The following is a 13,829-nucleotide window of genomic DNA, read 5'->3' as shown; positions in this document are numbered from 1 at the left end:
ACGTGACCCCACCACTCGTGTGTCCAACGCCACCGCGAAGCTCTTAAGGCAATCATCAATTCTGAAAGAGGAGGCTAAACATCTGCCCTCGGGGGATGCAGTGCCACCTAGATTATATGGACTGCCTAAGATCCAAAAGAAAGATGTTCCCCTAAGACCTATTGTTAGTGCGATAGGTTCTCCTACGTATGCTCTGGCTAAATACCTAAGCAAATTGCTTCAGCCACATGTAGGACATGCTGAATCGTACGTCAGGGACTCTCGGTATTTCGTCAGCAAGCTGTCAACGATAACCCTTCAACCTAATGCACTTTTGGTGAGTTTCGATGTTGAGTCCTTGTTCACTAAAGTGCCGATTGACTCGGTCATGTCTCCCATTGAACACCTGTTCCCTGAGGACATTACTAAGCTATTTCACCACTGCATGACGTACAGCTATTTCTTGTGGGGTGGGAATTTTTACGAACAGACGGACGGAGTGGCTATGGGAAGTCCACTTTTGCCCGTAGTGGCTAATTTCTTTGTGGAGCATTTTGAGGAGGAGGCTATTGCTTCGGCGCTCGTCAAGCCTATGATATGGTGGAGGTATGTTGATGATGTATTTGTGATCTGGACAGAAGGTCCTGAGAAACTTCATCTATTTCTAGACCACCTAAATCAGCAACATCCGTCAATAAAATTCACTATGGAGATGGAGTCGGACGGATGCCTTCCTTTCTTGGATGTTCTAGTAAGAAAGAAACTGGACAGCTCCTTAAAACATACCGTCTATCATAAGCCTATCCACACAAATCGCTATCTTCATGCAGATTCTCACCACCATCCAGCACAAAAACAAGGCATCACCGAGCTCGATAGCTGCAGTCGCTTAAGTGCGGCCAGTATTCGGGAGATAGGAGGTTTGAACCCCACTGTCGGCAGCCCTGAAAATGGTTTTCCGAAGTTTTCCATTTTCACACCAGGCAAATGCTGGGGCTGTACCTTAATTAAGGCCACGGCTGCTTCCTTCCCTGTCCCGTCGCCGCCATAAGACCTATCTGTGTCAGTGCGATGTAAAGCAATTAGCAAAAAAAAAAAACCAAAACATCCTCATGACACTTGCCAAGAGGGCGAGACGAATTTGTGAGCCATCACGTATCCAGATGGAGATGGACACGTTCAAAGTCGCGTTTAAGGGTAATGGTTACAGCGATTTGCTAATTCATGGAGCCCTGCATCCCAGAGAAACGACCAAGCAAAAGTCACAGAAGGAAGAAGTGAAGGGAACTAAGTGCCTACTTGCCTTACATTCACACCACAGATCGAATTGCCAAGGTCCTCCGCAAACACAATATAAAAACCATGCTTGGCACTGCCACTAAAATTGCTCACAGTCTGAGTAAAACAAAGGACAAATTGTCCCCACTTTTACATCCTGTGGTATACGAAATTACCTGTACGTGCGGCAAAGTATACATCGGCCAAACGTGCCGGTCCATTGGTACCTGTATCAAAGAACATGAATGTAATATTCGTCTCAACCAAACTGACAAATCGGCAATAGCTGAGCACGTTCTATCGTCGGGTCATGATGTCATGTTCCAAGATGCTCGAGCTCTTACCCACACTAAACACTACAGGTCCAGGATTATATGGGAAGCTGTGGAAATACGTAGAAATCCTAACAATTTCAACAGGGACACCGGCTATCAATTAAGTAATACCTGGTTGCCAGCCATTAAGAATTCGCGTAGGCAGTTCCCTTCCCTGCCCCTTCACTATTGTTATTTCGTCTCGGGTGTTTTTTTTCCTTTCCAAATTCGTACCTTCCTCGTCGCCAGATGTTTCATTCCAGGCTTATGTCTATGTCTTACACCTGTCATATGTTACGCAAACACGTTATGTGAACCACTTAGTCTGATTGTGATAGTTCGGTCAGCTTCCGCTTCGAATGCTAGCGTTGTGCCACGTCGTGGGGGTCATCTGGTGGTGAATGAACGTACCATTTCCATTTCTACTTCTATTATAACGTTCCATATTCGAAAGTGTCATTGTTTAAGAAGCCTTTCTCGTGGACAGTCGAGAATTCTTCTGAGGACGCAGAGCACAGTTTTCTGCAAAACGTTAAGAATTTCACCTTATTTTCTTGACACGCCACAAGTCCAAAAGCCTATACAATATCATATTTATAAGTACGGGCCGTGAAAGCATTAATGGCAACATCTTTATGTTTCTTTGCCATATTTCGGTCTTTTAATAGCTTCTCTTACATTTTCACTCCATCAACTGCTCTCTTCTTTCTTCCTCTTGTTTTGCCACATACTTCTGCTGCACAACTCACTAGTGTTGTTTTGATCGGGTTCCATTCCTCCTGTGCACTTTGTGTTTCATTCTTCGGTACCTTTTTCATAACTAGCTCTTGAAAGGCTTTTTTATTTGCGTCATCTTTCAATTTCCAATCTTTTATTCTTGGTATTTTCTGTGTACTTGGTGCTCGTACAACCTTATAGTTCGTCAGCTATTAGTAGCCTGTGATCACTGTCTAAACATTTACGGGGAATAACTTTTACATCTCTCACGCCTTCTCCACTTTCCCTATCTGTTATTACATAATCAATGACTCTTTTAGTTCTTCCATCCCAGCTGTATCTGGTTATTTTACGTCTTGTTTCTTGAAGGTGTTTTTTATTATCATGTTATTTCTGGCATAGAAATCTAGGACATTCTCGCCTTCAGCATTCCTTCCCCATATCCAAAAGGCCCCATTACCTCTTCATAGCCTGTTCTATCTACTCCAACTTGGGCATTTAGATCCCCTATTATCATAATATTTTCCTCTTGTACAGGGTCTTCCAAATTTTCAAGGAACTCTTGCTTTTCGTTATTACTTCCTGCCTGTGGGGCATATATAGTAGAACCTCGATAATTCGAAATCGGTTAATTCAAAATACCGCATAATTCGAAGAAGCTCTCTTTCCCGGAAACATGAAATACAGTTTTGCATGTTATTTAAATTGTTTAATTCGAAATACAGATAATTATGTAATTCGAAGTACAATGTCGTCCCCATTACCGAAATTTAGACTTCTAATTCAAAACTGCCTTTACATTTTAAAACAATAGTATGTTTCAGAGTAATTTCAACTCTAAATTTATCTGCGTGATAATAGAACGTGTGTTCCGGAACGTGGAAGGGTAGCTTTCCACACTTACACTCACTTCGGTGGGTCTACAGTGCGCTTCATGATTGCTTAGTTGAATGAAATTGGAATTCTTTTGTATTCAACTTTTTAAGCAACGCCTTAATATCACGCAACAGGCAGTGTGCGGTAAAACAGAACTGCGAACACTGGCGATGCCGACAGTTGACGAAAAAACATGGCTCATGTGATAAATTGGTAGGCACCGAACAATTTTGTCATTGCCGATGAAACTGCATTACTTTATTTTAATGAGAGCCCAAACGGTCTTATGGTTTTAAAGGAGAAAATGCCAGCCGGGGAATCGTACACAGGTGGGGGATGGGAGTCATTGTAGTGTGTTACAATGCACAGGAAAGCGAGAAATTTGATCCCCTCGTCATAGGAAAGTTCGATAAGCCACAATGTTTTAAGGGCGTCGGGCAATTTCCATGCCAGTACAAAGCATCTAAAAATGCAAGCAGTACAGAAATCCACAAAATAATGCATTTGCACAGGGGAGCCAGCATAATTTATCCTCATCTTTGAATTGTGTAATTTTTTTTCTTTCGTTGCATAAGGTTATGCTTGTCAGTGATTTATCCAAGTGTATTAATTGAACATTGTAAATGCACCTTATTGGATACATTTCGGAAATAGCTTTTTCCCTGGCATTTGAAAGATTTAAACTGTGAATTGAGGTGTCTACATGTATTAATGGGTTTTAGAATACTTTGTGACGCGGCAAGTGTTTACATTTCTGAAGTACGAGAGAAGTTCCATGGCCATGGCGGGAAATCGTACAAAGATAAAGTCATACGAAAGTTTGATGTTAAGGGCATCGAGTACTTTCTGCGTAAATACAAGGCATCTAAAATGCATACGGTATAGTAATCCAATGAATAAAGCACTTGGACATGGGAGCCAGCATAGATTTCTCCTCGTCTTTGAATCATGCCTTTTTTTTTTTTCTTTCGTTGCGTGAGGTTATTTTTGCCAGTGTGATATCCAAGTGCATTATTTGAATACTGTAAATGCACCTTCTTGGATACATTTTAGAAATAGTTCTTTTTTCATGGCATTTGAAAGGTATAAACTGTGAATCAAGGTTAACTGCATGCAGTAACGGGCCTTAGAATATTTTGTAACGCGGCAAGGGTTGGTACTTCTGAATTGCGAATTGGCGGTTAATTCGAAATCACGTAAGTCGAAGTCCGATTTTTGAGTCCCAACAACTTCGAATTAACGAGGTTTTACTGTACTTGGATTATTGTGAGACTGTTACTGCCAAATTTTACTCTGGCTTTGATCATTCTTTCATTTATATATGTGATATCTCTTATGGCGTCAATAACTTTATGTAGCACAAATCCAACTCCGTTCTTTGTTTCCTTCATGTAACCATGCCTGTATACCTTGTAGTCTTCCCTCAGTTTCTTTGTTTCATCCCCTTCCATTTTGTCTCACTTTTTTTTTTTTTTTTTTTTTTTGCTGGTTGCTTTACGTCGCACCGTCACAGATAGGTCTTATGGCGACAGTGGGATAGGAAAGGCCTAGGAGTTGGAAGGAAGTGTCCTTGGCCTTAATTATGGTACAGCCCCAGCATTTGCCTGGTGTGAAAATGGGAAACCACGGAAAAAAAATCTTCAGGGCTGCAGACAGTGGGATTCGAACCCACATCTCCCTGACGCAAGCTCACAGGCGCGTGCCCCTGACTACATGGCCAACTCCCCCGGTTTTTGTCTCACTCATTCCTAATATATGTATCTTCCTCCTTCCCATCAGGTCAACTATCTCTTCACACTTGTTGGTCAGTGTAATGATATTCAGTGTTCCTACTCTGTTTGGTTTCTTGGTAAGGTATATTCCTGTTATGTCTTCTAGCAGTATATCTTCTTGCATTTCCAGAATAAGCATCAGCGTTCCTAAGGTCATCATTAGTTCCTGAAGTGCCAGAAGTGTAGTTTTTATCTTGTATGTTCGATGCGAGGCTTGTCTGTACATTGAAAGCAATCAAACAATTACTTCCTTACTGGCTCACTGGGCCTAACATAAGGACTGATTTTCTTTCGGGGTTTACTTCCTTAGCCTTTGAGGATCTCTCCTCATCCCACAAGGTAGTGGGTTCCCTCTATACTACCCCAGAGAATGGGTTGCCCCTTCTGCCAGCTATGCCGCACCGAATCATCTCCGCCTTAGCTGCTGTTGAGGTCTTCATCTGTAACCCTGGGCACGGGTTCCGTGATTACTGTATCCTTTCCATATTCCCAGCTATTTTTGACCGGGTGAGTTGGCCGTGCGGTTAGGGATGCACAGCTGTGAGCTTGCATGTGGGAGATAGTGGGTTTGAACCCCACTGTCGGCAGCCCTGAAGATGATTTTCTGTGGTTTCCCATTTTTACACGAGGCAAATGCTGGAGCTGTACCTTTATTAAGGCCAAGGCCGCATCCTTTCCACTCCTAGGCCGTTCCTATTCCATCGTCGCCATAAGACCTATCTCTGTCGGTGCGACGTAAAGCGAACTTAAAAAAAAAAAAAAGCTATTTTCCGTGATCAGTGTCTGAATGAAAATGTGTTCCACTGCCATCTTTCCACTTCTGAATCCAAATTCTTCTTCTTTGTAATTGACTTCCCACTTTTTCTGTAATTCTTCTTTCCAATATCCTTTCCATTATCTTGACAACATGGGAGATGATGGTGATTTCTCGGTAGTTACTGCACGTCTTCTTAAATCCTTTCTTGAATATCAGTATTATACCCCCCCCCTTTTCCCAATCCTCTGCCCCTTTTTTTATCTGTCCATACACGCTTGAGTGTTCTATCAGTTCATTGGAGTCCCGCTGGTCCTGCAGCGTTGATTATTTCTATGGCTACTTCTATTCCTGCAGCTTTTCCCATTTTCATCTTTTTAACTGCCCGTTCCACCTATCATTGCAATGTCTGATTCCTTCTCTGTTACTTCTTGTATTCCTGCTGCCCGGAAACATTCCCCACGTCTTGTTTCTCACGTTTAGGAGTTCACTGAAACATTCTTTTCATCTATTCATTATCTCATCTAATTTAGTCAGTATTACTCCTTTATTCTTCACAAACCCTGTGTTCACCGTTTCTTTCCTACAGTTTCTTATAATTCAAATTATAATTTTTATCTGGAATTCAAATCTTCCTTTACTTACTGGACGAATGTTTCCCAACTTTTCTTCGGCTACTACTTTTTTTTTCAAACCTTTTTAGTTCTATATATCTTGCTGTATTCTTCAGTCTTTTATGTTTTCCTTTCCTTCAAAGTTTTCTTCTTTTCCTTTGTCTTTCACGCTATCATTCCACCATGTTATCTCTTTCTGTCTTACCTTTCCTGATGTTCTGCTAAATATTTTTTTCTGCACATCTTAAAAATGCACTCTTAAAATTATTCCATTCCTGGTCAACATGTCTAATATCTGTCCTTGGTATTAGTTTTTGTAGTTCTTTCCTAAACTCTTCCTGAACCTCCTTTTCCTTCAATCCCCAGAACCTAATCTTTCTTTTGCTTTAGTATGTCTTGCTGCATGATTTATGAAGGAGGACTTGAGATATTGTGTTTTTGTCAATCCTGCATTACTTGGCTTTAAGGAACTCATTGTGGTAGAGCATATAAGTCTGGTTTGTAGTAATATCTGTCATGGCGGAGAATATTAGCAGTGGTTTGTTAATATCAGAAGCAGTATTATCTGTGTTACAACTCAGTGCAGATCAACATTGCTTCTTTCAGCCCTCAACATGGTGTATGATAAGGCCAATAGTATCTGTACTGACACAGTGAAGGCTCCCAACTGGATTCATAAATACATCATTGGTCGAAAAGGAGCCAACATTCGCACGATTACCCAGGACCTAACAAAGGTTAGTTGCCAGATATACTGTATTCACATTATGAACCTTTAGTGTCCAAAAGACCAGTTTCTAATTAAGAAATACTTCCATGCTAACGAGTTAGATGAAGGTGACTGCTGGGTACCTTTTGTAAGCATTTCAATTTTAAATTTCATAATTTCCCCTTTTAACTTTTTTGTTAAAAAGTGGTGTTGAGTGTTTCACATTGAGTTGAACTTGTAGTGATGGTTCAGCAACGGAAGGTACCAGTTTGTAAACAAGAATAATGTGAGATCTATGTTTTTAATTACTTTAGTAATGAATAGATGTATAATATCTCTCGTGTTGTATTTTCTGCTCACGTACATTGTGCAGCACTCATTTCCATGCATGGCCATCTTTCACAGCATGCACAACATACTTGCTTTTCAGCTATGGTAACCCTCCAGCAAGCCAATAACTATGAATTATTTATACTACAGTGAAACCTCTTATACTCGGACATCAAAGGGAGCTAACAATTTGTCTGCATCTGGAAGGTGTCTCATATTGGGAGGGAGGTTGCCCAATCTGACTGGAAATATATAACATGCATTAATTATTTATACTTTCACTCAAAATGAAATCAATTTCTTTACTTACCTCCAGTTTATGGAAATTTTTCTTCTTGTCATCACAGTAAAGTTTTCACACCTCTGCCTTAATATATAGTGTTTTTTTTGAAAATTGTTCTTGTTCGTGTCTTTTCTACTCAGAATTTATCTGCAAGCACACTAACTTTACATGTAGTTTTTTCCACACACTTGATAGCTTCAACTTTTTTGCAGTTTATATTTAGATGCTGTGACACTCGAGACAAAACAATGTGTAGGAAATTACATTGCTTGATTTAATTGTACAGCATAGGACTAATAGTTGTTTTAAAGAACACAACATATATTTTACTGAAGTTATTAACTATAATAGTGAAAATGATGCAAGGTGTTATGTGCCCTTGTATGTAAAGCATGATAGGTTTATTTGCTGTGTGCACATTATTTTAATTCAACATTCAATATGTGAAACGTTTCAAGACTTTCACACAATCAACGAGTTACAAAATACATCAAAAGATTTGATTGTTACGGCATAGGACTATTATGTGTTTCAAAACACGCCAGATTCATAATTTTAATGATAACTGTTCATTCTATTTGTAAAAATGAAGTATATGTATTTTTATGTATGGTGATTTAGGCTGATGATGGCATTTATATATATCAAAACCGATGCCATAAATAAATAAATAAATAAATAAATAAATAAATAAATAAATAAATAAATAAATAAATAAATAAATAAATAAATAAATAAATAAATAAATAAATAAATGTTGTTGTACAACACCTTGTACAACTTACATTTGTATTGGAAAGGTGGAACTTCACTGGAATCTTAACCCATTGAGCCCTGCATATATTTTGGTTTGCAAGTGCATTGGGACTGGGATTATTTTGATGGAAATAGTGATGCTACACTCGATGAAAAATTTATTATTTACGAGAGCATTAAGGAGTTAATTATACAAGAATACAACATATTATGAGTTAATAAACCCTATATCACACCTAACATTTTAATCAGTACTTCAAAAGTGTGTGGTAAGCCTGAAAACATGCCTCCAAATGTAGTGGAACCTGGCATTTTTGGTACAACCACCTAACTTCAGCTCTCTTCTTGTGTTTTGTGCAAACTTTACAGGCTCTGGAGGGGAACTGCTTTGTTGCAGTGGGTGGAATAGGAATAGGGAAATGAGCCCAGTTCCTGGATTGCAACCTAACGGGGTCATCAGCCAGTGAGGGTCTTCCTGAAATTCTCCGCTCTGGAAGACTGATACTGCTGATAATTCCCTCAGCTACATCTACTCTAAAATCAGTGTAGTGCATCTTTTTCACAACAATATTTTGGTACACAATATATGAGTTGAATAAGGTCATGTCCAAAATATAGAAAAATAGTTTCCTGTAACCCTTTACTGTACGACGCATTACAGGAAAGCTAGCAAGTACTTGATCTTGCCTGTCCACTCCAGGCATTCCCTTGTTGTAGTCTATGATTGGAAGAGGCTTCTGAATCATCTGCTCACCACCATCCCTACGTTTCCTCCTCTTCCTGGTCTGTTGCATAGAAATGTCGGTATGCATTGTAGACAGCACACATACATCCCTACGGTCCTTCCATTTCACTGCCAGTATGTTCCTACAACTCTGAGCTACTGCCTCCCCTGTTTGTAGTTGAACTGTCTTGAAATCTGGTGGCATGTTCTTTCTGTTTATCCTAACAGTGCCAACAGCATGTAAACCTACTTCTAGTAGCTTATGACACAGCTGGGGTGATGAGTACCAGTTATCCAAGTACACTACATGACCTGCGTTCATAATGGGCTGTACTAAGTCCAATACAACAGATTCACTAACTGGAAGATCAGGGCTCAGGGCCTTGTCACCCCCTGTATAAATCCTAAATGCATAGCAGTAGCCTGTCCCACTCTCACAAAGTTTGTACATTTTTATCCCAAACCTCGCCCGTTTGGAAGGATTGAATTGAACATAACTCAGACGACCACGGAACTTGATAAGGCTCTCATCAACAGCTACGTCACGTCCCATATTGTAAATTCGCATGAATTTGGTTTCTAAATAATTTATGACAGGCCTTATCTTTCGGAGCTTATCAGTTAGAACAGTGAAACTGTCATCAGAAAAATGAAGAAACCTGCTTATCAACATAAACCGTTCGTAGCTCATTATGGTGCTATATATAGGAGTTTCAATCGCCTTCCTTTTACTCATACCTGCCAACCCTTCCGATTTACCCGGAAACTTTCCGGTTTTTAACTCGTCTTCCGATTTTCCGATTTATTTTTACTTCTTCCTATTTTTGACGAATATAACTTCTAGTACGGCCAATACTCTTCCCCTACTATAAATTCTTACGTGTTTGTGTAATTTACGAAACCTCATTTTCAAGAGTATTTATTTGATGCTTTATTTCGTGAGTATTTCGTCCTGCGCCTTCGTGTATCGTGTTTCCCGCTCACCACAGCAGCGTGTCCGCTTTATACAGCTGGGGATTCGGGGCGGCAATTGTCCTGCAAGCAAGACAGGCTGGCGCGCGCTAGCGACTCAGTTAATCGGGATGAAAGAATGAGTTTATTATTGTTGTTCGCGCGCTGTTAACATCGTTTCTGTGCGTAGTTTCGTCGGAGTTTTAGGCCCCTTTTTTTCTTGCACTTGTATGCTTTCCCCCACTGCCAAAGTCGTATGTTAATAATGTATGGGACATATAGAATTGTTTTGTATGTGGTAGTTTCGCGTATTTAAGTGCATCATTTTAATGAGTTGAATGATTTTAAGTGGGTTGTGTCGGTGACAGTTTCAGGTAGTTCATTTTCTCGTTAAGGCCAAAAATATAACAAACGTTATCTCCAAGTGTTCAGAGATACCTATAAATTTCCGTTCATTTTACCGTCTGATAAAGAAACGGTACCATATTCTTTCGCGTAATTAACGCCCTTGCTTAATTTACGCATCCCAATATTTTTGGGTCCAAAGTGGACAAAAAACAAATGTTCACGTATTTGACGCCCCCACAACTTCGAACATCCATCACGCAGCTCCGGATGCGTTTCGAAATAAAGATGTCAACTACTCAAGTAGCAGGCTTCTTATTGCGAAAGCGGGCATTCCAGATACAGGGCAACGTGCTGATATTAGCCGGCAGGAAATTCCACTGCACTAGTTTTACGAGTGTTTCGGGTACGGGACATTCTGTGATCTCAAAATTGTTTGTCAGTCCACAGTATTCGAGTAATACTGCATCATACTAACTCGCGGTGATCAGTTACATCGAAACATACGGGAAGAGGGCAGCGAGTATTCAGTGCCCAAATGAAACTTGCGCTACCGCGGTAACAGAAGTGCACGTCAAGCGGCCAACATGTCTCGCAAAGCATTTCGCGGACCAAAAAGCGGCAAGTTTCCGCAAGTAGAGAAGGATCTGCTTAAATATATGATTTTGTGACGCAACGTTGGATAAGCAATTTCTCACGAAATGCAGTATTTTAAAGAATGTGAAATAACCGCTGCACATGGAATCAGTGTCTCGGATTTGAAGGTTAGCCGAGTCTTGATTAATTTTATGAAGAGAAATGGACTTCCTCTTCAGCGAAGAACATCATCATGACAAAAAATGACGAATGATTTAAACCATTTTCATCGTTTTGTGATTGAGAAGCGTAAAGTGAGGAATATTTGATCTCCCTTATAGAAACCGCAGATCAGACGCCAATCATTTTCCATATGCCACAAATTTCAACAATGATAAAGGTGTTTTAATTTATTCCACCTATTCAATACTTATATTATCACGTATAGTTGTTACATAATTAAATTCTTAGTTACATGGGACATGTTTCGCCCTCAATTAAGGGCATCTTCAGCCTAAATACAATAATCAAAAATACAACTAAATTAAAAGTGGAAGTTAAATACAATCATCAAAAATACAACTAAAATAAAAAGTGGAAGTTAAAAGTTTAGTCTGTTCTTAAAATTCAGAACAATAAAATTGTGAAAAATGATAAAATAAAAAGATGCTAATGGAAAACTGTCTTATGATTAAACTATAATCTTGTCGGAGACTAAAACTTCTATTAAAATTCGAATTAAAACAGTTCATATAAAATATTGGAAAATCAAAGTGGTAGTAATAAAAAGCCAACGACATGAGGGCGTGTACACAAGCATAAACTTGATTGTCATGAATACAATCTTTTCAAGGCCGCTGATGAAATTCGTAGTAAGTAAGGCAGAAGAAATAACAACTTCCACTTACATGTAAGTCCTCATCTGTTTCAAAATTATGTAAGACTGAATTCTCTCCTTACGTTCAATTTCTTATTTCTTCTTTTCCTTCTCTTACAGAAAACTTATTTCTGCATCTGTTGACATTTTCTGGCAAGGATTCAGCCATTTTATTACCTACCGGTGATAACGGCCTCTTACAATTTTTCAATAGACGCTTCTGCCTTACTTACTACGAATTTCATCAGCGGCCTTGAAAAGATTGTATTCATGACAATCAAGTTTATGCTTGTGTACACGCCCTCATGTTGTTGGCTTTTTATTACTACCACTTTGATTTTCCAATATTTTATATGAACTGTTTTAATTCGAATTTTAATAGAAGTTTTAGTCTCCGACAAGATTATAGTTTAATCATAAGACAGTTTTCCATTAGCATCTTTTTATTTTATCATTTTTCACAATTTTATTGTTCTGAATTTTAAGAACAGACTAAACTTTTAACTTCCACTTTTTATTTTAGTTGTATTTTTGATGATTGTATTTAACTTCCACTTTTAATTTAGTTGTATTTTTGATTATTGTATTTAGGCTGAAGATGCCCTTAATTGAGGGCGAAACATGTCCCATGTAACTAAGAATTTAATTATGTAACAACTATACGTGATAATATAAGTATTGAATAGGTGGAATAAATTAAAACACCTTTATCATTGTTGAACTGTTAAATTTTCAATACGGACCTAAAATGAGGTTTATAACATGTAATGTGACAGCCAACCAGGCAAAATGTAGATTAAATAAGTTTCTCAATCTGAAAATGAAGATTTGTAAGTTAGGAAAAGATTTAGCTTTTCTTAAACAATGTCTGAGACTAAAACTTGTACCTACTTTTCTAAAATCAACACAACGTAAGAACATAAGCAATCCAAGCCATAATGTAACCCAAAATAAGGTAAATGAATTATGGCTTAAAAATGAAATCAAGGCATATTACAGGAAGAAGTCCAAATTGAATTTGCAATTATATAACGTTCACTTAGCGGTGACACAGGATTTAGCCCCATTAGAATGGCAGTCTTTTTATCAACACATGGAACACAAATTAACATACGCACTTAGTAAGAAACAGGATACATTGAATAAGAAATTGAATCATTTAATAGACACACAAATACGTCGTAGTAAACAAACGAAACAAGAACAAATTAAGGGCCCATCGGACAATGTCACTCCCACGGTAGTTAACTTGACCAAGGTAAAATTTACGGAAGGAGAGAATGACCTACTTAAAAGGGGTCCAAAATACAATTGGCCTAATAAAGATAGAGAAATAGATATCATTAACACAGTTGCAGAAGTGGAGGCGAACATATCAAAACTCCCACGCGATGTACAAGATGAAGTAAGATTGGAGTTAAAGAAGAAATTACCCAGACTGGCTAAAGAAATTTATTCCAATTTTGATCCCAAACAACAGAAAACAATAAAAAACATGAAATCGAAAATTGAAGATAACAATATTATAGTAACCAAGGCTGACAAGGGGGGTGCGATCGTTTTGATGGATAAAGATACATATATCAAAAAAACTGAAGATTTTTTTGATAATAATAAATACACATTAGTAACAAAAAATCCGCTAACTAAAATTCAACGCAACTTAAAAGCCTTACTTAAAAGATCCACATCTCTCTTTACTGAACAAGAACAATTAAAACTTGTCAATATGAATCCTAGGCTCCCGGAAACTAGAGCTATGCCCAAAATACATAAAAAAGATATTCCGATTCGTCCGATTATCAATTGTCGTAATTCTCCCACGTATAAAGTCTCCAAATACATTCACAATTTTTTGAAAAGACATTACACTTTTAATAATAAACAACCATTAAGAAATTCCATTGACTTGTGTGACATTTTGCTTGGATTTGGCGTACTTCCAAACCAGATGATGTGTTCGTATGACGTAGT

At 38.5% G+C, this 13,829-nt stretch overlaps 1 protein-coding gene across 3 annotated transcripts in view; it reads left to right on the top strand.

The window, feature by feature from the left end:
- The window catches only part of Dp1 (satellite-binding protein 1 Dp1), a 344,304-nt gene that overhangs the window by 96,125 nt on the left and 234,350 nt on the right, over window positions 1-13,829 (top strand). For all 3 annotated transcript variants that reach the window (XM_068226305.1, XM_067141586.2, XM_068226304.1), the window contains exon 8: window positions 6,911-7,041. In XM_068226305.1, the coding sequence (XP_068082406.1) occupies window positions 6,911-7,041 (131 nt within the window). The remainder of the gene's footprint in view (window positions 1-6,910; window positions 7,042-13,829) is intronic.

This window comes from Anabrus simplex, chromosome 2, assembly GCF_040414725.1.
Source record: "Anabrus simplex isolate iqAnaSimp1 chromosome 2, ASM4041472v1, whole genome shotgun sequence".
Taxonomy (NCBI): Eukaryota; Metazoa; Arthropoda; class Insecta; order Orthoptera; family Tettigoniidae; genus Anabrus; species Anabrus simplex.
This window is presented reverse-complemented; position numbering and strand designations above follow the sequence as displayed.